The sequence below is a fragment of the Bradysia coprophila genome, unplaced genomic scaffold (assembly GCF_014529535.1).
Source record: "Bradysia coprophila strain Holo2 unplaced genomic scaffold, BU_Bcop_v1 contig_93, whole genome shotgun sequence".
Taxonomy (NCBI): domain Eukaryota; kingdom Metazoa; phylum Arthropoda; class Insecta; order Diptera; family Sciaridae; genus Bradysia; species Bradysia coprophila.
This window is the reverse complement of record NW_023504021.1, coordinates 647,987-672,181: the sequence shown is the minus strand read 5'-3', so window position 1 is coordinate 672,181 and position 24,195 is coordinate 647,987. Positions and strand designations below refer to the sequence as shown.

At 36.5% G+C, this 24,195-nt stretch overlaps 2 protein-coding genes and 1 long non-coding RNA gene across 3 annotated transcripts; 2 read left to right on the top strand and 1 right to left on the bottom strand.

Moving 5' to 3' along the window:
• On the top strand, positions 1–22,403 carry LOC119084772. The gene is made up of 4 exons (XR_005089141.1): positions 1–174; positions 2,858–2,862; positions 13,979–13,989; positions 22,391–22,403. It is a non-coding gene; the product is annotated as an uncharacterized LOC119084772 (long non-coding RNA).
• LOC119084771 lies at positions 18,997–21,009 on the top strand. The gene is made up of 2 exons (XM_037194836.1): positions 18,997–20,018; positions 20,082–21,009. Exons 1-2 carry the CDS (start codon positions 19,463–19,465, stop codon positions 20,960–20,962), a joined length of 1,437 nt encoding a protein of 478 aa, XP_037050731.1. The 5' UTR covers positions 18,997–19,462; the 3' UTR covers positions 20,963–21,009.
• Positions 22,404–22,443: 40 nt separating the features above from the next.
• LOC119084768 lies at positions 22,444–23,562 on the bottom strand. The gene is made up of 4 exons (XM_037194834.1): positions 23,130–23,562; positions 22,882–23,067; positions 22,482–22,804; positions 22,444–22,449 (listed from the first exon to the last, which is right to left on the bottom strand). The coding sequence occupies exons 1-4, from the start codon at positions 23,428–23,430 to the stop codon at positions 22,444–22,446; spliced, it is 816 nt and encodes a 271-aa protein (XP_037050729.1). The 5' UTR covers positions 23,431–23,562.
• Between the last annotated feature and the right edge of the window lie 633 nt (positions 23,563–24,195).

Genomic DNA, 24,195 nt, shown 5'->3' with positions numbered 1-24,195 from the left:
AGTAATTATACCTAGAGAGGAAATTCGCACTACGAAAAGCGGTCCCGACATCAATGTGTATGAGATACATTTACGTAATGATTTACGTAGAGCTTCTACCAATACACTCACATTTGAGATTTCTGTCAAAATATTTCTTGACGTTGTTCATCGAAACAGTCTTATGCGTTGAATGTTATTTATTTTTAAATTTCATCAGTGAAACTTACAAAAAATAAATAAAATTGCGATGGTCCATTCCTGTTCTATTAAAGGGTGTATGTCCCGAAGTAATGCGAAGTAGAAAACATAGTTTTTCTTAGTAATTGATGTGCACATAACCACATTCTTGCATATTGTCTCCCCAGATTTTTTTGACATAGTTTTCCGTCTGATCAAACCGATTGCAAGAAATGGAAATAAATAATTCATCAATCAAACAATCAGCAATGTTACGTGTACAAACACACCCAAGTATGTGAAAATCACTTCATGGAAAGTGACATGTTTTGTCGTTACTAGCAATAGGTCGGATCTTCAGAATAAATAATTAATTCAACTATCAGTCAATTGTTTATTCGGGGGACAGTGCAAAAATGACTTTTGTTAAAAAATAATACAAAAAAATTCCGACAGAATCTGTTAACTTGTCTTGTATACCAAATTTCCAAGCGAATTTGAGATATTGGGGGATCGTAATTTAAATTAAACGCCATTGTTCCTAATCACAGAAAATGACAGTCCAGCTATATCACTTATTTTTGTATCAAAATTTTCACAAGAAAAAAGTAAAAAAAAATGATTGGTAACTTAATTCAAATTTTATGCGCCGAAATTTGCCCTCTTAATTAAGAGGGCAAACACATACTACCAAACATTTCGTATTTGATGTTGGGACCACATATTTTACGTAATTTTGTTCGAAATTTCCTCTCTAGTTATAATTACTCTAAGGTCTGCATTGTTTAATGCTTACCTTTCATAAACTTCATCATTGAACCAGATTTGTTTTTAGTTAATTGCACCCTTTGATTATATTCATTTTTTGTGATACCAACATCGAAAAATGACACTTTCGCCCCGCAAATGAGGGGCGAAAGTAAAAAAATGCATCCCAAGGGGAGACACGGTGAGCTTGAAAATGTCCATACCATATATGCCGGACACATGAAATTTTTGTATTGATATTATTAGAGGGCAGCCCCGTGATTATCGTTGGAATAAATGCCTTCTTATTTCAACATTTTGTTCTCGATGTTTGCGATACGTCTTCTTCTTCTTCTTCTTTTTCAGCCTGTTTCTATCCACTGCTGGATACGTGTCTAGGGTAAACTTGGGCTTTATTATTGTTCGAATGAAAATACCTGTGTTATCGTTTCAACGTTATAATTCAAACTAAATTCTTTCTTGGACAGATGATAACAATGAAGTTACGTTACTCTAAACAATCATTAACTGTACCAACTTTACGTGCAACATAAAACGTTTTTCAGCCTGTTTCGATCCACTGCTGGATGTAGGCCTCTCCAACTTCTTTCCATTTCGTACGATCCATTGCCATTTGCTGCCAGTTTGTACCTGCAATATTCTTAATTCCGTTTGTCCATCTCTCTGGTGGTCTACCTATAGCTCGTCTTTTATATGGTCGCCAGTTCATGATCTTTTTGGTCCAACGTTCGTCTGTCCTTCTTGCAATATTTCCCGCCCAGCTCCATTTCAGAGATGCTATTCTTTCCATGACATCAACGACCCTGGTTTGTTGTCGAATCCATTGATTCGTCATTCTGTCTCTGAGTGTTATTCCAAGCATACTCCGTTCCATGGCTCTTTGTGTCACTCTCAATTTATCTTCGGATGCTTTTGTTAAAGTTAACGTTTCTGCTCCATAAGTGAGCACTGGAAGGACACAAGTGTCGAAAACTTTGCGTTTCATTTTGCTTTTGAAAATTAGTCTGAGTTTTCCGAACGCTGCCCATGCAAGACCAATCCTACGTCTTATTTCTGCAGTTTGGTTGTCCAGACCTAACTTCAGTTTATGTCCTAGATATACATAGCTGTCGACTCGTTCAATGACAGTGTCACCAATTTTGATTTCTCTATCGTCCCCGATGTTGGTCATGACTTTCGTTTTCGATAAGTTCATCTTGAGGCCAACTTTGCTCGCCTCTTCACTTAACTGTTGTAGCATAAGCTGAGCCTGACCTAGATTCGCTGCTATCGGTACAATGTCATCAGCGAAGCGGAGATTGCTCAGGTACTCTCCATTTATCTTTATTCCCATTTTACTCCAGTTTAACTTCCTAAAAATACTCTGCAGAATCGCCGTGAATAATTTCGGTGAAATGGTGTCACCCTGCCTTACACCTCGGCCAATTCTGAATTTCTCCGTGCTCTTATGAAGTTTTATACATGAAGTAGCATTTTTGTACACATATCGAATTGTGTTGGAGTACCTTGAGTCTACTCTACATTCGTCTAATGCGTCCAATATCGACCATGTTTCCACTGAATCGAAAGCTTTTTCGAAGTCTATGAATAGCAAGACTATGTCGATGTTGTATTCACGACACTTCTCAATAAGCGTTCTCATCACCTGCAAATGGTCGTTTGTGCTGAAACCAGATCTGAAAGCAGCTTTTTCAACAGGTTGGTAGAAGTCGAACTTGTTAGTGTTCCTCTTCGTAATGATTTTCATAAACAACTTGTAGAGTGTTGACAATAGGCTTATGGGTCGGTAATTTTCCAGCTTTGTTATGTCTCCTTTTTTATGCAGCAATGTAATTACCGCATTTTCCCAGGCTTCTGGTACTTCTTCCCATTGGAGACATTGATTAAACAAAGCCGTGATTGCCCGACATAACTGTTGATGAAGTCAAAGCTGCAGTAGCCGAGATGAAAAACAAAAAGTCTCCCGGAGAAGATGGTGTTCCAGTGGAAGCCATTAAACTAGGTGGAGACTCATTATTAAAGGCAATCACGGCTTTGTTTAATCAATGTCTCCAATGGGAAGAAGTACCAGAAGCCTGGGAAAATGCGGTAATTACATTGCTGCATAAAAAAGGAGACATAACAAAGCTGGAAAATTACCGACCCATAAGCCTATTGTCAACACTCTACAAGTTGTTTATGAAAATCATTACGAAGAGGAACACTAACAAGTTCGACTTCTACCAACCTGTTGAACAAGCTGCTTTCAGATCTGGTTTCAGCACAAACGACCATTTGCAGGTGATGAGAACGCTTATTGAGAAGTGTCGTGAATACAACATCGACATAGTCTTGCTATTCATAGACTTCGAAAAAGCTTTCGATTCAGTGGAAACATGGTCGATATTGGACGCATTAGACGAATGTAGAGTAGACTCAAGGTACTCCAACACAATTCGATATGTGTACAAAAATGCTACTTCATGTATAAAACTTCATAAGAGCACGGAGAAATTCAGAATTGGCCGAGGTGTAAGGCAGGGTGACACCATTTCACCGAAATTATTCACGGCGATTCTGCAGAGTATTTTTAGGAAGTTAAACTGGAGTAAAATGGGAATAAATATAAATGGAGAGTATCTGAGCAATCTCCGCTTCGCTGATGACATTGTACCGATAGCAGCGAATCTAGGTCAGGCTCAGCTTATGCTACAACAGTTAAGTGAAGAGGCGAGCAAAGTTGGCCTCAAGATGAACTTATCGAAAACAAAAGTCATGACCAACATCGGGGACGATAGAGAAATCAAAATTGGTGACACTGTCATTGAACGAGTCGACAGCTATGTATATCTAGGACATAAACTGAAGTTAGGTCTGGACAACCAAAATGCAGAAATAAGACGTAGGATTGGTCTTGCATGGGCAGCGTTCGGAAAACTCAGACTAATTTTCAAAAGCAAAATGAATAATAGTCTGAAACGCAAAGTTTTCGACACTTGTGTCCTTCCAGTGCTCACTTATGGAGCGGAAACGTTAACTTTAACAAAAGCATCCGAAGATAAATTGAGAGTGACACAAAGAGCCATGGAACGGAGTATGCTCGGAATAACACTCAGAGACAGAATGACGAATCAATGGATTCGACAACAAACCAGGGTCGTTGATGTCATGGAAAGAATAGCATCTCTGAAATGGAGCTGGGCGGGACATATTGCAAGAAGGACAGACGAACGTTGGACCAAAAAGATCATGAACTGGCGACCATATAAAAGACGAGCTATAGGTAGACCACCAGAGAGATGGACAAACGGAATTAAGAATATTGCAGGTACAAACTGGCAGCAAATGGCAATGGATCGTACGAAATGGAAAGAAGTTGGAGAGGCCTACATCCAGCAGTGGATAGAAACAGGCTGAAAAAGCAGAAGAAAGAAGAAGATTGCCTTTAATAAGGAGTCTCCACCCAGTTTAATGGCTTCCACTGGAACACCATCTTCTCCGGGAGACTTTTTGTTTTTCATCTCGGCTACTGCGGCCTTGACTTCATAAACAGTTATGTCGGGCATATCCTCCGATCCCACGTTTCTTATTATTGGTATATCTTCGGTTTCTTCCGTTGGGCTCTGTCTTGCTGAAGAAAACAAATTCTCATAAAATTCTGTTCCAATGTTTAATATCGCATTTCGATCCGTTTGGATCGTTCCTGTTTTGTCTTCAAATCGTCTTCAAATAAAACTAACACAAAAAATTCAAAATGAAATTGGCTCGGAAGATAAAATGAATGAAACGGAAAAATTACTCATAAAATGCAAAACTATAGTCAGACGTCCAATTGGCTGATTCCTTCCACGTCCCTTGTCTTTAATATAAACCGCACCAGCGAAATCCTTTCCAGTAAAAGTGAAAGATGTCGATGGTTGAACTCTCGGACGCGGCAATGGAGCCATTTGTTGTTTTCGCTTCGTGCTCGACCACTTCAGACACGTTTTGCATCGATTCTTAATAAATGACCGAATGATTCGTCGCGAATGAAAAATCCAGTAATGTTGCCTCAAATATTGTAACATCAGCTGAACGTTACCATGCAACGAATGGATATGGGCGTCGGCAATAATTAACTGAGTCAAATGACCATCTTCCGGCAAAACAATCGGGAACTTTTGGCCGTATGAAATGTGAGCATTTGTTAGGCGGCCTCCGACTCTGATGACACCTTCTTGCTGATCGTATTTTGGATTTAACTCTCTCAGCTTCCCATGCTGCAGGCTTTCATTTAAATCGTGCAGCCCCTGGATAGGCAAAAGCTCCGACGACTGACGCTCAAAACTCGTCCTGCTAAACTTTAGCGATACTTTCAGCATTATTCTCACAACTTGTAGCGATACTTTCAGCAATGTGTGAAATTCGACATAAAAACTCTTTGATGTTGGTATCAAAAAAATAAAATAGTATGAAATGAATGACTCAGGGCAAAAGTAAAAAAAATCAACCTGTGCGATTAGAGCCCTAGCCTTCGGCGCGGGCTCCAACTCTCGCACGCGGGTGAATTTTTTTACTGTCACCTCATGTCATTCAATGTACTATTTGACTTGTACTGAAGAGTGACATCACTTGTCATTCAGGATTCAATATTATTATTTGACTGCGCCGATTTCAATGTCAGGTTGTTTTTCTTCCCGTGTTAATTTTTAAAGTTTTAAATAAAAACACTTCGGTTGGTTGGTTTTACTGAACTGGCTATATTCTTCGTAATATGGAGCTGATATAACATTTTTTGTTGAACTAATTTTCATTCCCTACCACGGTGACGGTATGGGAACTAGTCATTAATATGTGAAGATATCTTTATGGAGTACTTTAGGTATATCCTTTTGAATTTTTAGTCAATAAAACCCCAAAATTGTCGTAAAAAAACGTGTTTATCACATTTTCGCGTGCAAGGGGGGGGTCTAAAATTCGCCATTTTTAGCGTGCGCACTTTATGAATGGCCCCTAAACGAAAACATTTTCTGTTTTCGTTGACTTAACTGGGTAGAGTAACACTAATTTTGTGGAAGCATCCACCACCACGAATATATGTACGTATTGCTTCGACGTGGACTCCAACATTGCTGAAATGGTTTTTCTTTTAATTGATTCCTACATATTAATAACAGTGTCACATATGTTTAATGGGCGCGATTCGTTAAAAGAACAAACCACGACATGGTGACCGATAGACATGCGCAAGTGTTCAATGTTTACAATTTCAACAATTACAATATTGCTGAAATGAATGGGTTGTGATGAAAGTTCATGGTTTGACCGTCGAAACTGATCGCCAGCGCCAATGTCAACATTTTCTTTTTGATTTTTCACTTCAATGATCTATTGAAATTGAGATATAGACTCAATAAACCAATTTATTCAATGTACACTACATGCCTGAAACATAAATAGTTTCACAAATTTACTGAGCGTCATAGACCTGAAACGTCATTCTTCTTCTTCTTCTTAAAATGGCGAAAATCACAGCCCATTGTTACAATGTTTTTTCTTACAATATTAATCTTTATGTCTTAATGGACAAATGGCATTTATACTTCAACATGAAATACACCACAATCAAAATTATAATAATGCAAATGCAAAACCGAATGATGTCATGTTGAAGTGCTGTTCTTTCTGTTTCATTTATTTTGTTCGTTTGAAATTTTTCAATTCTCTGATCCTATTGCATAATTCCTTTAATTTATTACTAAGTTTTTGGTCACAATTGGATTTTGTGAATGTTTATTCGATAGTAAGGACGATGCTTCTAGGAATTGTTGCTGTTTGTTTTTAAAAGATGTCAACAAAAGCGATACAAATAATAATAAATTCTGAGTTTCAACTGCAGTTTCTAAGTTCAACGACATATTTTCACTGTCAAATCGTCACCATTTCTTGTTGACGTCAAAAGAGTAATTCAAAGTCGTTTTTAATAGACGATATTCGAACAATTGGAGAAGACTGCATACAAATTAAACGGTCATTTTCAGATCGATATGCAAATAACAACAAATTTTGAGTTTCAACTACAGTCTCTAAGTTCAACTACATATTGTCATTGTTAAATCGTCTCCATTTCTCGTTAACGACCTCAAATTGATTATACATTTTTAAGCTTGCCCCTATTCATTAGGCTTTAAGTAGTATAAATCCGCCTTCATATATGCTTGGTTAATGTTCAACTTTCGGGTGGAAATAAATATTATCACGTAGTGTGGTAGAAGAAGAAGAAGTGTGGCACACTACAGTCTTTAGACGATTTCTGTTTAAAGGATCGGCGGATAATAAACACGAGCTTGAATTGGGTGTTCGAAAGGATGTAGTGGTAACCTTCTCTGAGTACTTGTGGTCGTTGTAGATTTTTTTTTGTTCTTGAACGATGTTTGTGCAAGCAAAACAAAGGAGGAAAATGACTCGATCATATGCTGGAAGCTGGAGGCATGCTATAGTCGATGTTAGATGACTAATTTTCTCAATATTGGTTCTCTAGGCTTATGTGGGTTCAATACAGTGTTGTGAAAGGATAAAAACTCGTTGATGATGTCTTTCTGTGCACGGAAACTACGGATTGTTTGTGGTCGTGTTAATATGGGCGCCATAGTACTATAAGTAGAAACACTTAAGTATGCTGGGTGAGATAGGCGATGAGATCAGCTGATAATATTCTAAGACTATGGAGGAGTCTTTCTGATATAAGTGGTGGTTCTCGGCTGGGATGTCGTAATTTAATTCATATTTCGAATGGCCACTCGAGAGTGTCGTGAAGCCAACAAGAACAGAACTCGAGCGGAAATGACGTACCAAGCAGAAGATTGATTTTTGCAATTTTTTATAAGATTTATTCCACTTAACTTCTATCACAAAATTTTACGAAGTTAATTTAAAATTAGATTTGATAGACAGACTGAAGTGAACTACACACTGTGCGAATCGAAAATCAACTTAATTCCCCGAAGCATGATCGAAACCCTTGTTTTATAGTAAAATTTAACATTACAAGCATACAGTTCCATAAGAGCCCATGTAAATTTTCATGCACGATTGCTAATGGATTTTCATTCTTAATAAATCGTGTTTTTCATCTAACAATTGTTGCTGCTCTCCTTCCGATAAACGTGCGTAACAAGTATCAGTGGCGTGGCCACGTCTATTACATCGAAGACAGATCAGATTGTAAAACCTTAACTTCATTCCGTGAGTTCAAATCGTATTGCGATTTTCAGATTGGAGCTGTTGTGCACCGAACAATTTGGTCGTGTTTCTATAATAAGGGGAATCTTGTCTTGATTGAAATCTATTCCAGTTATGTCTAGGTCGCCAGTTCATTCTATTTCTGAAAATTGTTGGTCTAATGTTATTCTAAATTTTTTTTATTACTTTCCCATTATCGTTCTGTAATTCACGTGCATTACGAGTCATTGTGGATGAGGAATCAAAGGAAGTTTCTAAAACCTTTACGAACGGTTCCTCCTCCACTGCCTTTTTTACTATTTCATCAAGTGACTTGAAAGACGGAATGACATCGTCATTGTCATATTGCGTTATCAAAAGCTCAAAAGTTCTCTCAATTTTTCTTTGATTTCGTCAGCGAATTCTTTGCTGGATTGATTCTCCTGTTTCGACATGTTCATCAGCTCATTCTGGAGAGCTGATGTAGATTTAGGTACTTTAATGCCGGTCGTCAAGGCTTTCTTTAATGCGTTCCAGCCGGCAAATTTTTTGCTCTCGAATATCGAGAAAGCCTTTCCGTTTAATTTAGAGGTTGGCAAGGAATTGTCTTTTACCCTCCTCATTCAAAATATCATTAAAGGTCTCACAGCGTATCGACAGTAATCGTATCATTTTGTGTAACGGACACATCTCGATAAGTACCTAATAGTAATTATACCTAGAGAGGAAATTTCGAACAAAATTACGTAAAATATGTGGTCCCAACATGAAATACGAAATGTTTATTGGTATGTGTGTTTGCCCTCTTAATTAAGAGGGCAAATTGAACTATCAAAAGCGAAATAGCGTCAACGCATACATGTATTGGTGTAAAATTATACGAAATGTGTATATTATACAAACTGATGTTGGGACCACATTTCGTCGTGCAAATTATAATAATTACTCTAAGATAAGTACTAATGAATATTTGCGTAACCAAAGTCTATTTATACTTTGCGTACATAGCTTATGTAATTCACTCCCCACCTCTCATCACTAATAAAATGTCCTCCGAAACGATTTTTGAAAGTTACTGGAAAATCGTACTCGGGTAGATCCTCATGGGGTAAACATTTCGTTGTATTTGTAAATTTTTACATTGAATTGCTACATGTGTGTCGTCTAGAATGTGAGAGTTTGGAAGGAGTTGAACTAATTGAGTTAAGGGGTGTAATATTAATCGTATGTGAGATAAAAAAAGATAAAAGCCTGGAAAATTGATTGTTAAAGTTCCATGTGTACGGTGAGAGGAAAAATTTGGCCTCTAATGTTTACTGTGATTTGAGCTAAGTCTGTATCTAGACCATGTGTAGAGTAAGATTGTACGTATAAAGTACGACAAGCGGGAAGAAGAAAAAGAAATATAAAGAGATGGGATTGTGTTTAACCCATTGAAAGCAGCTTTAGAGGGCTAGGTCAGTTCATTTCAAAATTATGGCAGCACTACAACCTGTTTATTGAGATCACTGACAAGTGTCATTCTGTGATGCGTCAAAAATATTGTTGATGTTATCAAATTATATTTTTCGACCTTTACTATGTGTAACATGCAAATATGGTCATGATCGTAGTTAATTTATTTAACACAGATACCAAATGTCATGTGGAATGCGTGGAACGCGAGTGCTTGGAGAAATAGCGACTGCTACGCAATTGACATCTGATTGTTTTTTTGTTGATTTGTTGGTTTTGTCGAGTGCTTTTCAATTTTAACATTTTCTTTCGCTTTGGTGTACCAAGGACTGAAACAGCTTCTAGTTTTGTGTTAAAATTGTTTCAAAGTCTTCTAAATTTTATAGTTTTCAGATGTGTTCGTATATAATAAGCCCTAATTGGGCCGTTAAATCGTGAATTTTGCTTTGTGTTTGAGTGATTTGTTTCCGTACAGAACTCATTCTGTTCTTTTCTTTTTTAAAAGAAAAATTTAATTAATTTGATAATACAGTAGGCAAAGTATCTAAATTGATAATTTTCCATTAATTCGTCACAACTTTTAATTCATAATTCAATCCTGAAAATTCGTCAATCTAAAAATACACTGCTCGTCCGCATTCACATCCGCAATCAACAAACGTCAAACGGTTTTCATTGTCTCATTAGATTTTTTTGTGAAAATGTTTTTTGCCTACCTATTAAACCAGAGCTCTCAATATTTCCGAAATTGTTTCATTTCGAATAAGGAAAGTGCTCTTAAAATCAACAAATCGAAAACAAAAAACAATGTTTTTATTCTTGGAGTTATTTTCAGGAAATTTATGCTACGCAAGCCTTTGAATCGTCAATTCAATCGACTGTTGTATTTAATTGATGATTCGAAGATCTTTACAGCAAATTGGAATGCATTTTGGGATCGGCAAAAGATTTAGGCAAAGTTTCAGAAAACTATGTAGTTTATGTGGAAAATCAAATAGGAAAAGATTTCTTTTGAAGGTTGTTTTGAAGATTGTACTTAAAAAGGTGAGGCAACCATGCTGTTTTCGGTCAGTGAAGTAGCTTAGCCACACTACAAACCACTTATGTCTCGGAATAGGTAGGTTTTTGACATGAAAATCAAAAACCTGATCTGACCTGACATGTTTTAAATTTAACCTGAAATAACCAGGATTGACCTGATTCATTTGCATATTTCTTGTTAGTTTCCTTTGCCGCGGAGTTCTAAAATAGTAATTTTCGTTTAGTAGTTTCACGGAGGATATTTGCATAATCGAAGTAACAAATTTCTCAAGATATTGTTAAAATAATTTGCGAAATAGATCTGATACAATTCACTTCAGGTCAGTGTCTGTATCTTCAGGTTCAACTCAAATCAGATCAAGTCAAAATCTATCAGATCTGATCCAGATCATATCAGGTTTCAGGCTATTCCTATTTCAATGATTTTCGATCACACTCGTGGTGTCCTTCAAATTACTAACGAAAATACAATGAAGATGCGTCTGATGTTTATTGACACATGTTGGATTTTGTTTCTTCGCCGTTGGCTAAATTAAAGTCAAAGCTACAAAACATTTGTAATATGCATGTGGAGAGGAGTTACTAGTCTTAGCTTCATATTTTTGTTGATTTTCAGTAATGTAATTAGTAGTCAAAAGAGCCTGATGAAGAGCAAAGCCGAAGCTCGAAATATTGCGCAAACTAACGTCTTTTATTTACAAACCACCGCTATAGTCCAAGAAATCAACCAACTTTAGTTTATTGTCACATAGCACATCCTTCTGACGAAAAACGAAAAAAAGTTGAGCTACGGTTAGAGCTTAGAATTTTATTAAGATTTGAGATAAGCCTACGAGGTGTAGTAGTCAAGCCATTTTCTACACTCGCATTTTCTGATATTTTTCAATTGTCCAAATTTGTTAATGTTCGACATTTACGCAGCATTTCGGAGATAGAAACATGAGATTTATTACATAATGCCATAGGTGAGGGATATTATTCCCCACTGGATTAATAAATTATCAAGCAGCACTGCGAGGTATTTTTCTAAAAAAAGCAACGAAAAACCAAATAAAGAATGAATTAACTGAAGTAACGTACTTATTTCAAGAAGTTCAATACAAAAACCAGCGCTAAGAGTGCAATAAATTTATCAGATTTATCTTTTCGACTAATGGATTTTTTAAATCTTATTAAGAAGGGGTTGCTGAAATAATTCCTCCAAAGTGACTTGATAAGAATTTCTGCAGATACTTAAAAAGAGATTAGGTCAAAATTCAAAGATATTCAGTGAGCCCGGCTAACAGAACCCTTCTATTATTCAATATTAAAATAAAGATCCATTGAAATAGAGGAAAAAATCTTTTGAATCGAAAACATCTGCAACTTATTAGGAATTCCGGATATTTCTTTATTTTCGAGTAGATAAGTAGTTTAAAAAAGAAAAGAACAGAATGAGTTCTGTACGGAAACAAATCACTCAAACACAAAGCAAAATTCACGATTTAACGGCCCAATTAGGGCTTATTATATACGAACACATCTGAAACCTATAAAATTTAGAAGACTTTGAAACAATTTTAACACAAAACTAGAAGCTGTTTCAGTCCTTGGTACACCAAAGCGAAAGAAAATGTTAAAATTGAAAAGCACTCGACAAAACCAACAAATCAACAAAAAAACAATCAGATGTCAATTGCGTAGCAGTCGCTGTTTCTCCAAGCACTCGCGTTCCACGCATTCCACATGACATTTGGTATCTGTGTTAAATAAATTAACTACGATCATGACCATATTTGCATGTTACACATAGTAATTATGAAATGAAATATTTTTTTTAAATCTTCTTCAGTAAATACTTCTGGTCCATCACGATTTACGATTGTTGTACCTCACTAATAAGGAAATCATGAACAAAAAATTAAAATAGAAAAACCTCTAGAAAATGACAATTTTGAAATATGCAATCAGATGTCCTATCTTTGCACACACAACATTCATTGCTATTCTTTTTCTCACACTTATAATTCTCCAGGCAACAACATTAAAGTTTTCTATTTAAAAACGCATTTATAAATACAATACCAATAGGTTGTTGTTAAATTTTGTAAGAGCGAATTGATGTAATGTGCTCTTGTTTCTGCTGATGATGCCGTTCTTGATCTGGAACAAAAATAATTATTATTTTATAAATTTTTTAGTTTTTTTCAATTATTAATCATACCTTTGAAGTAATGTTGACAACCTCATTGAATATTGGTTCCTCAGCATGGGATGCATGCTGAGGAACCAATATCGTATACGATCCAATTATGCATAACGTTACACCAATGTTGTATGTACTATGTCCTTGTCACTATTTTTGAATAGATATTCTCCTTCCTTTGGGCACATTGTTTGAAATCTCCAATCTTTACACCACAGGTTTTTGTTTGAATGTTTTTCACTACATTTTACACATAAATGTTTATACCGTGAGTTATTCGAAAAATGATAATTGTTTTTATTTCGAATTATAATCCTCTCCAGAGGATGTAAAATATTTTCTTGGAAAGCTACAGTTTCCAGGAAATTAGAGTTTTCCAATTCCCACAGAACATGCACATCAATTTCATACAATGGATCTTGAATATTGTCTTGTAAGATCATTTCATACGCACTTCTAATTTTGTTAACTAAAACTTTGTCCCAAAATACAATAAAGAAAAGACATCGGTTTGGGTCCAACTCTAATTTTATTTATCTAATGTGAATTTATATTTTTACATCACAATTCTAACACATTTACTAAAAAATGTTTTTGAACATGATTATTGCAAAATGCTGCTGATTTAGCCAACATCTATCTGAATTATTATTATTTGACTCAAGACCGATCAACCGTATTTGGAACTATTCGACCGATCTCCCGAAAATAAACTGTATTAAAAACGATTCGACTGTTCTCTTCAAAAATCGACAACTGACTGTAAACTGAGTCAAAATCATTCGACCGTTCTACTCAAAACTCTAATAATGTCTACTCAAACTTTAATAGTGTCTAGACAGCATTTCGTTACATGCACTCGACTAATCTCATGGGTCAAAGTGTTAATGTGTCTGATCTATATTTTCATATATCCACTCGACTTATCTCGTGTGAACAAAATCATTAGTGAATTCTCATGAATATGAATCTCACACAAACGTCTCATTATGTAACGAGTCCGTTATATATATATGAACCCATGAATACCCAACTTCAATGTGATTTCGTGGATTATTCTAGGATCAACATATTCCCTTTATTATTCCAAATTCGGAATAAGGGATACCACATTAACAGCAGTCGTTAAAGCATCGGACAACTGAGTTTGAGTGCTGACTTGGAGTTGTTTCAAAGGGGTGACATTGAAAGGAGCAATTCGTGTCATCAAGGTGTCATTCAAGTGAGGTGGGTCAGGGAAGGTATCGGAACCAGCCAGAAGGTGAAACGCATGGGCATGTGTATCAATCTTGCGTCGAAACATCAATGTGGTTTGACCAGCCATCACATTACAAGGAACCAAAACCTCCAAGGTACCTGTCACCAAAGATAAGATATCACGACTGCCCCGGCAAGAGGCTTGGAAAATTGTCCAAATTGTTGCTACAACCTCCTCCCAGGAGCAAAAAGCTAGACCCAAAATTCAAAGGGATTTATGAGATCATCCATAAGTACGATGATCAAACAGTCGCTGTCAAACAGCGTGGAAGAAAACATCCAGAGACTATGAATGTAGAGAGATTGGTTCCCTATGTTATGAGGCATGGCGATATTGAAAGGAAAACTGGTAAAAGAAAGGATGTTGCCGTAGATGACGAGATCTCACCATGAGACAATATTTTCAATTTTTGATGATGTTTTGATAATTTTTGTGACTTACAGTTTCGGGCCTTCTGTTTTGATGCTGTTGATGTGACTGAGCCCTGTGATATCACGTTTATATCCTCGGTTGATGATGTTCACATTAATCTTGCAATTTCTACAACATTCCAAATAGAACTAAAATTTGAGTTGGGGCATGATGAATTTTCATATATCTATTATATTTGAACGATATTTACCTTACTGGATGTCTCGCGATCTCCTTTGAATGTTCTTTGAGTTTGAGAAACGAAAAACTATATATTGTAGACACGCCCTTTAGCGTATTTTTTTTGTCATTTGTTCTACATATTTTTCTTTTGTCTAAAGTTTAAATATTTTTTATTTATCCAACAATTAATTTCAATTATAACACGTTTCGTTAATACAATTCACAATTTCAATTTATAATTTCAATTTATAATTTTCTTTGAATATTTCTCACAAACTACGCACAGAATAACAGCTTCTTGATTCAGAAAAACAATTGAAAATATGAGCGCTAATGCACTCCTCTAAATATTAAAATTTAACATTGAAAGGATAGGAGAGCAATTAATTCTTATTGCACCCATAAAATATGTCTTCTGTTGATATGATTTGTGATATTTAGCGTTCTGTTTTGCACGATCTGTTTTTCTTACGTGCTATAATGTTGAAGTTGAAAATGAACGTTGATTCTTTCGTTACACAGTAATTGGGACGTGTGGATGTAGTTTGCAAATTTCGTGCGGAGTCCATGTGAATAGTGGTTGTTGGCATTTGGCGCACCAAAGTCGGCGGATGGTAAATATGAGCTTAAATGTTGTGTTGGACAGGATGTAGTTATAGCCTTCTCTGAGTACTCGTGAATGTTGCAGGATTAATTGTTGATCTTCGGCGATGTTCGTACAAGTGAAGCAGAGGACAAAAATGACTCGATCCTTGCGAAGCACTAGGCAAGCTGCAGTTGTTGTTAGGTGGTAACCACCAAGGACGGAAGGTGCGGGTTGTTCGTGGTCGTGTTGATCGTGGTGCCATATTACTATAAACACTTAAGTAGGGTGAAATACTGGATGAGATCAGCTAATAATAGTCTAATGTTATGGAGGAGCCTATCTTATATGAGTGGAAGCTCACGGTTGGGATGACGTAACTGAATTTCTATTTCGAATGGTGACTCGATAGGTTGTCCAATTGAGAATCCTTTGGATTGAACGAAATGTTCTATGAGGATCGATTGGCAGTACTTGTGATGAATTATTGCTAGGTGAGTGAGTTGAGTTTTCGTTGGTCCTGATAACGTTGCCCAGGTGTGATTGAATATATCCGTGCTGTTGCCCATTAGACATTCTGTTAAAAGGCGAGAGCTGCTATTCAGGACTGCGTGTAGAAGCCAATCCATTTCGGTTCTCGGTTGCGGTAATTGGCTGTTGTGGAAACGACGCTTTAATGCCTTTGGATTTTTTAATGTGTTATAGTTATAGAATGGTTTCCTAGTTGATTTATTCATTGTTGTGCGCCATGTGGTATAAGCTTCGTTGTCCAGTTGAGCTGGTGATATTTCCATGTAAGGGAACAAGTAGTAATGCCTTAATCTGTATGTGGCTTGGTATAGGTTAAGTGCCGATGGACGACTCTTGCGGTGTAGACCGTCGGATGTTAATATGCGTAAAGGTCGGTTGGGGAGGCGTTGTTGTTTATTGTATACGAAGTGACACAATGGTGACATGGTCCAATGGTATGTGAAAGGGTCTTGCATTGGCGTGGTTATTGGGTATGGAACCTGACAGTTTACGCACTGGATTGCTCCGTATTCGTTATAAATAAAGCCGGCCATTGCCAGAGCAGGAATTATTGGTACCAAATCCGGTGATTGGTTAGGAAAGGTGGCATAACGTTGGAAGAAAGTGTTGCAATTGTGGAAAGTGTTCATTTTCTGTACATAAAATTAAAAAGAAAATTGTATCAAATGCCCAACTTCAATGTACTCACCCGTGCGAATCGCTTTTCCAATTGAGCAAATCTGGCCATACACTGCGCTTTCGAATATCCCAAATTTGATGGAGCGAATTTCCCCATTTTAAATGGAATTTGTACCGTGAACCGGCCCTGATTATTGCGGCGACACGTTTTTACATAATGTTCCTCACATTCTCTCTCGTCCGGTGTCAACTTTCGTTTCGGATTTAATTCTTCCAATTCCCAAAATTTAGACAAATCACAATCCGGAGTTGTTGCGACCAAACATGTAATTACCTTGCTCGGATACGTTGGATCAATGTTGCCTGATATGATCCACCCAAACGAATTTTCCTGCGCCATTGGTGGTGGTCCTTTTTTGAAACCTCCTTTTAGGATTTCGCTGACGACGTTCATCCCCAACAGCACATCAATGGGTCCCATTTTATGAAAAGTTGGATCTGCCAATTGTAGTCCTTTCAAATGGTGCCAATTCTCTATGCACAGATTTGAAGGTTTTCAGAATATAGCATTGCACAGAGATCTGTATGTTGCTCATAAATCGTGGTTTCATGATTAGGTGAATGTATTTCACCTTATTTGTATTGTGGCCACCCAAACCGCTTATGTAATTTCTTGAGACGATTTGAGTCGATTTTAAGGATGCCGCTGCCTTATCTGTGATAATTGATCCTTGAGAACCACTGTCAATTAGTTCTCTCAAAGTTATGTGTCGACCAAACTGATCAATTGTAGAGATAAGAGCTGTTGCTAATAAGACTTGTTTCTCATTAATCTTATTGGCTCCAAAAGCGTTCACGACGGCCTTCGATTGATCCACCTTCGCCTCATGTAGCCATGTACTATGTGGTTTGTCGCATCGTTTACATGGTTTTTTCTTGTCGCACTTCAGAACGTCCTTGTGCTTCTTCAAACATGAAAAGCACAATTTCCTTTTCTTAGTCAATTCTCAGCGCTGTTGTGTTTCCATCGATTTGAATTTATTGCATGAGAATAACTCATGCGATTCGTTGCACGCTGGACAATTCGTTTCTTCATTTTCGACGGCGGAATGATAATTTTTTATGCCAACTGTTGCTGGTTTTTCCCTGGACTTTCCTTCTGAATTTCCTGGTCGTTTATCATTACTTTCGATGCCCTCGCGAATTCGAAATTCCTCCATTAGGAATACTTTTAATTAATCCCACGTCGGAACGTCGGTGGTAGTTCCAACAGTCTTTTCCCAGTCTTTACGAACTTCTTCGCTTAGCTTTTGGGAAATCATCAATACAATCCAGTCATCCCAGCTGTCGACTGGACGGTTCAAGTTAGCCAATGCTAACAATAGCTGATCAGTTGTGTCCAATAGTTTTTTCACTGATTTGGACACGGTTTTTATGTTCGGTTGGTTGACCAGTTTTATCAAATGTTTTTTCACCACCACTCGAGCGTTGTCGTAGGACTCCAGCAGCCGTTTCCATGCCCCGTCAAAGTTTGCATCTGACACGGTGAGGTCCGAGATTAGGTCCTCAGCGTCTCCGGTTAAATTTTGCTTTAATAACTGCGTTTTTTCTAGTTCCTGGCATAATCGTGACCACTTCTGAATTGACGTGGCCGACATTGTATTATTCGAGGTCTACACTTGAATATTTCAATTTATGCCTTCGTTCACTGAACCCACACCTAACACGATTTAGGAGTATGCGCTCGTTTCACTAGTGATTTCAAAATTCTTGGCCCGACACTGCTTCGTTTTTCAGACTGTTTCCTCAATCTAAACGCGACCGTGAAGTCCGATTGCTCCAATTTTGATTCACTTTCCTTGTTATCGAAGTTCACTGTTACACTTCTGTACTCGAAACTATTACGTTAGTGTAGAGTGATAACGGAAACTTAAATTATTTGGCCTGACACTGCTTCGATTCACTAATTTCCCTCAGAAACCAAGTACCGAACGCGACGACCGTATTTTAATTTAAAATTATACAGTTCTTTTGTGGACTGCATTTCGTTAAAGTCGCTTCAAACAATTTTTTGCTCGAAGGACCAATGTTAAAATCGCGATGTTATGCCCTCGATTGCTTCTCATAGACCGTATTTTATCAGAATGATAATTCTTGAGTTTAATTCAATTAGAAATGTACTCTGTTCTGGTTTTCACTAAACGAAACTTTATTTGGCGATATTCAGTCTTAAATATACATTATCTTCTCTGTGTGGCCCAGCAATGTGGTTTGACCCAAATCAGTCACACATTGCTTGACCATGTTTTTCTGTAATTAAAAAACAGACCCAAATTCAAAATGATAAACATATTATTTCCCAGTGACCATTTTTCTGAGAAGTAACGCAATATGTTATTTTTCCCTGACCTGCTGAATATTATATTTTTTCCTTACCTATGAGAACGCAGCACATGCATATTGATGTTCTCGTTTCGTTTTGTTGTTGACACACAAATGTGTGTGATGCGAAACTATGCTATGAGACCACCATCAATATATATGCGCAGTGTTCTGGTTAATATTATTTCCTGAGTTATATATTTTTATATTTCAACTTTATTTTTAAATTTATGTCCTGAATGGACAAACCATACATAAAGAAAATTCACTCTTTGCCTCAATGATTCCACACCCAATTAACCAATTTCTTCCTTAATTAGTATGAGGACGTCCTAAATCTAAATAATCGGAACAAGAAATTCAGGAGTTTCTTAGTAAAAAAAAGAAGTATTTTAGGAGGTCAAAATGAATTCCTATTTTTAAGCATTTTTCTTAGCAGAAAAGGAAATATTTTAGGATGCCAAATTGAAGGCCGAATTCTTCTGAATGATACTTCGTTACAATTGTTAATAATAAGTTGAGAAACGTGCGGCTTCGAGTTACATTGCCTTAATAAAACTACAAAAAAATGAATTATTACTCAACTAAACGCAGAATCGGTGATTTGAGTGTTGAACGTAACAAGTGAGTGATTGCAGCATAATAAATTGATGTTCGATACAATTGTGTGAAGAAAAATATTTTTTCTAGGAACGAAATCACTAAAAAAATGAAAATTAACCTTCCTGCTGAACTGGCTTCTTGGGCAAATGCGTCTAAAACAAAAGCAGACAGTTTCACGAGACTTCTAAAAATTTTGCAAAGGCATGGGTATCCTGATCTCCCGTCTGATTCACGAACATTGTTGGAGACTCCTCGACAAACTTCGTTGTTAGTTAGAAATGTTCCACCCGGGCAATATATTCATATTGGCATTGAAGCTGGCGCTCTGTACACTTTGAGACAAAATGGGATTGATGTTAATGGGCTCCAATTTATGATTATTGACTACAACACGGACGGGGTACAAATTAGCAAAAGTACCACACAAGTATTTTGGCCGATCTGGTGCAGAATCAGGAATCCTTACATTGGACAACCTTTTTTATGTGGAATTTTCTACAGTAACTCTGGAGGACCAAAAGACGCTAACTTATTTATTCTTGATTTCGTGAATGAGTTAAAATACCTGATAACGAATGGCTTGAAAGTTAATAACAAAACCAAAATACCGATTCGTGCCGGTAGATTCATGGGCGATGCCCCAGGACGATGTGATATAATGGGTTCGTGTTTAAATGGATTTTTTTTACCACTTTACTTACATGAAAAAATGTCAACTTTTTTAGGCTTAAAAGGCCCAACTGGTTACTACGGCTGTAGTCGGTGTACAACAAAGGGACTTCATTGTGAGAATCGTGTCTGCTTTCCGGAGTTGAACGCGGCTTTGAGATCAGACAAAGATTTTAAAGATAGAGCTCAGCCACAACATCATCACTTCACTTCTTTCCTGGAAGAAGTTCTTGAGTTGCTAGGTGTAACTCAAGCTCCAATAGACGGTATGCATTTAGTCTACGCTTGCGTTACGCGACGAATTTTGTTTTGGTTAAACACCGATTGTGTCAATTATAAATTTCGACTCTCGTCCGCTCAAATCGGTACGGTAAATAATTTGTTGGAAATTGCTGCTTTGACGAGACCAGTTGAGTTTGCTCGACCAGTGAAAGGCATTCATAAATACAAAAAATTTAAGTGCACTCAACTAAGACAATTTCTGTTGTACCTTAGTATTGTCGTGTTAAAAAAAGTATTTTCGGAATTTCAGTATGAACATTTGCTTCTATTGGTAATCGGGATTCGGTTACTGAGTGACGAAAAACAGTTTGTAAAAAATAATGCACTTGCAAAGAAAATGTTGCACGATTATGTACAAATTTTGGAAACGAAATTCGGCAAATGGCGTGTCATTTATAGTGTGCATAATTTGATTCATTTAGCTGATGAAGTGGTAACTCAAAATGAGCCACTCGATCGATTCTCTATGTGGGAGTTTGAAACCGCAAACAATGGGTTGAAAGAATTCACGAAACGCCAAGGAGCTCTATTACTCATTTTCCAGTGCAACGAAGATGACTTAGCTGATCTTTTTGAGATTGACTCCGATCATATACAGTCCAAAATGTTCATGATAAAAGACGGAGGAAGCTCAGTTTTTATCCCACTTTTATAAAAACAATTGTAATTTTGAATTAATTTTTTAATGGGCAAATATCACAAAGCTCTTCAAATGCAACTGCATTTATCACAAAATCGCCTTTAAAATTATTTCTTTTATGCACAAGTCAATTAATTTTTTTTAATTTTTTTTAATTATTTTGACAAACTAACGATAAATCTCACTTCAATTACTGATTATTATTGATTTCATACAAAAATCCTTTAATTTTTGTTTCTCTTTAATAATTGATTTTTCAACATCAAAATTCATTGAATTATTGGCTCGATATTTTTACAACGTTTAAGTTCGAGTGTATTAATGAATTATATTTATTTATCCAAAAATTTTATAATTTGAATTTTTCCTTTAATTTTAACTCAGACAGTCATATATTATTGAATTATATCAATTGTTAACATCGAATTAGTAACTGTCGCTTTCAGTCGCCTCGAATTTATATATCAAATTGTATTTGCAGTAAAGAATTAAGAGAATGAAAATAAAATGTTTGCCTTTGATCATGAATGTACGTAGCGTAAAATTCATTAAATGTTTCAAATATAAATGTAAAAACTCACTCGACTAGTAGCTTATTCGTTCACATCACAGTCTCGATATAGGTGGACAGTCGTTCATTTCGGTGGACTGGCCAAAGGTACTTTTGAAACTGTTGCCTGAATATTTTCCGTGGATGGCGGTGGTAGCAATGGATGCGAAACATCGTTGCATTGTGCTGAATGTGATGTGCCGGCGGTATAGTTCATTTTATCAAATTTAGGCTGGCAGTCATTCAGTTCGGTGGATGGCGATGCACTGGTAAAAGATACTTTTGATGCTGTTGCCTGTACATTTTCGGTCGATGGCAGTGATAGCAATGCCTGCGAAACATCGTTGCATTGTGCCGAATGTGATGTGCCGGTGGCTATGTTCATTTTATCAACTTTTTCAGCAGCACTTTTGGTTCGTTGTTGTACCACCCCTTTCAAAATTTCCATCGCGTCACACTTAGGATATTTCGCCTCCATAATACCGACGATCATTTCCACGATCGAATGCAATTTGTTGAAACTTTTCTTCTTTTTTGTGCCGCCCCATGTATACTGGCTCATACATTGTACATCGCACAGCGACTTCAATATTTTACGCGCTGTCTTTGTTTCGTCCTCTCCTTGGAGTTTTTCCAGCTTTGAAATTACAAAGCTTTTATATTTTTCATCATCATTCAAATTGAACTCAAATAATGAGTCGGCGGTGGAGAGCAACTCTTATATGTGGCAGCGAACGTTGCCACTTCATCGTTTGTTAGATCAAATTCATGTTGCTTTTCCTCATCTTGCACAAAATTGACCTGCTCCCCGCCTCTAATTTGTTCTGACGTCACAGAATCCAAAAACAGTTGGCGATTGGTCAGTATTTCACTTCGAATCGAATTGAATTCAGTGAAGAATTTTTTGTGTAACCAATCGATCTTGTTGCATAGTTTCTGGTAGCACTTACAGCTACTAAGTGAACAGCAACGTGTGTCACTAGCTTCGTTAGATGTAGCCAACTGAATACCAACTGGCACATTTGCTTCTGCGTTGAAATTAAGAATTTGTCGTTCCATTGGCTCATAATTCTTGTCCGGTTCATGTAGGCCGATGTCATTCAATACGACAAAATTTGCAGTTTGCTGCGACTGTGTATCAGCATTGATCATATTTTCGTTGTCGTTTGTTAGCAAATCAGCGAAGTTAAACACTTCTGGACCTTGCATGTTGGAAACGAAGGAATCAGCATCGACAGATTGCATTATTATATTGTTCGGTACATCTGGTACAAAACAAGAATTGTAGTTGGATATCGTCTGAACTGCTGCAACATATAAAAATATTAAACTGGTTTGGTAACACAATAAGATTTCAATAAAAAAATATTTAAAAAAAACCAACGTTGTTGACATTCAGGTTCGCTTTCCGAACTGCTTTCAAATTTCCTCTGAATAGTTTTCACAGGTGCTTTTTTGTTTCGTTTTAGATGCTTAGGTTTCGAAGGCTCAATCTCTGCAGCTTCGGCTTCGGTTGTACTGAAGTACTCACAGAACACTTTCTCGGCACTTATAGCTTCTTCAATTGAAGCTGAAAAAAAATGTCTTCAGAAAATGCAAAGAAATAACATAACCTCACTTAGAAACATTTACCTAAGCCAATTTTTAATACTCTGCCCTCGCGACAATCCCATTGATCATTGTTTTCTGGTACCGTGCACACAAATTTTGCATGTTTCGTGAATTTCATGAATTTGTCCTTAGTTTGGTTAGGCAAACGTCGCGGAAAATAAAATTTTGCTGTATCTCGCGGCTTGATCGCAACATTTTTTTTGTGTGCAAATAACCACACGTGTGGTATAAATTGAACGTAAATTTCACCACTTTCCACGGTTTCAATTATTACGTATGTGTTAGCAGAGTCTGCTTTTGGAACTTGAAATTTTCGTTTCATTTTAATGAACGAATTATCACAAAGAATCTGAGTAAAAATAACATTAAACTAATATCGGGGTGTAAACAATGCAAATGTGATTATTTAATGATGAAGGGGGAATGACGTTTGCTGCGTATTTTGATCGATGACACATACATTCAGAGATTAACTCTAGCATAACGGCACGTAAATAGGGCGTCCGATTTATTTGCCTTTTTTCGACAAATAATTCTTTTTGGTATAGTTTTAAAGGACGTTCCTTTTTTAAATAAGGAAGAAACTGGTTAATTGGGACAACGTTCGTTAACCAACAAGTCCAAATATCTACACTGAAATTCAATTGTCAAAATCCAGACTCGATCATTTTATTTTGCTTCCATTTTAGTTCACAAAATAAACTAAAAATTTAATTATTCATTAAAATTTTAAAAGCTTAAAAAAGATAAGAATACGAATTTTATAATTTAAAAAAAGGAAGAAATGAAATTGTAAAATTTATTTCACAAAATTCTGTAAGATAAAAATGTCATTATTTATTAAAATTTAAAATTTAGAAAGCTTAAATGAGATAAGAAAATGAATTTAAAAATTTTGTGTTTTTCATTATTTTTTTAGTAATTTCGGAAGTATGTGATTTCCTCTATTGGGCGAATACACACATGGCAATTCGTTACAGGTACATACTGCCGAATTTGGTAAGCACAAACAATACATATGAAGTGCTGACATGGGACAATAACACAGTCCACACGCCTGTCACAACAAACACGACATATAACATTC

What these genes read in the sequence shown, in the direction of transcription:
- LOC119084768 (XM_037194834.1), bottom strand. Translation starts at nt 23,430, where the DNA reads ATGAAACGAAAATTTCAAGTTCCAAAAGCAGACTCTGCTAACACATAC. An exon ending in AGTATTAAAAATTGGCTTAG is followed by an intron (nt 23,068 to 23,129) that starts GTAAATGTTTCT and finishes ATTTTTTTTCAG; the next exon opens with CTTCAATTGAAGAAGCTATA. An exon ending in CGAACCTGAATGTCAACAAC is followed by an intron (nt 22,805 to 22,881) that starts GTTGGTTTTTTT and finishes TATATGTTGCAG; the next exon opens with CAGTTCAGACGATATCCAAC.
- LOC119084771 (XM_037194836.1), top strand. Translation starts at nt 19,463, where the DNA reads ATGAAAATTAACCTTCCTGCTGAACTGGCTTCTTGGGCAAATGCGTCT. An exon ending in AGGACGATGTGATATAATGG is followed by an intron (nt 20,019 to 20,081) that starts GTTCGTGTTTAA and finishes CAACTTTTTTAG; the next exon opens with GCTTAAAAGGCCCAACTGGT.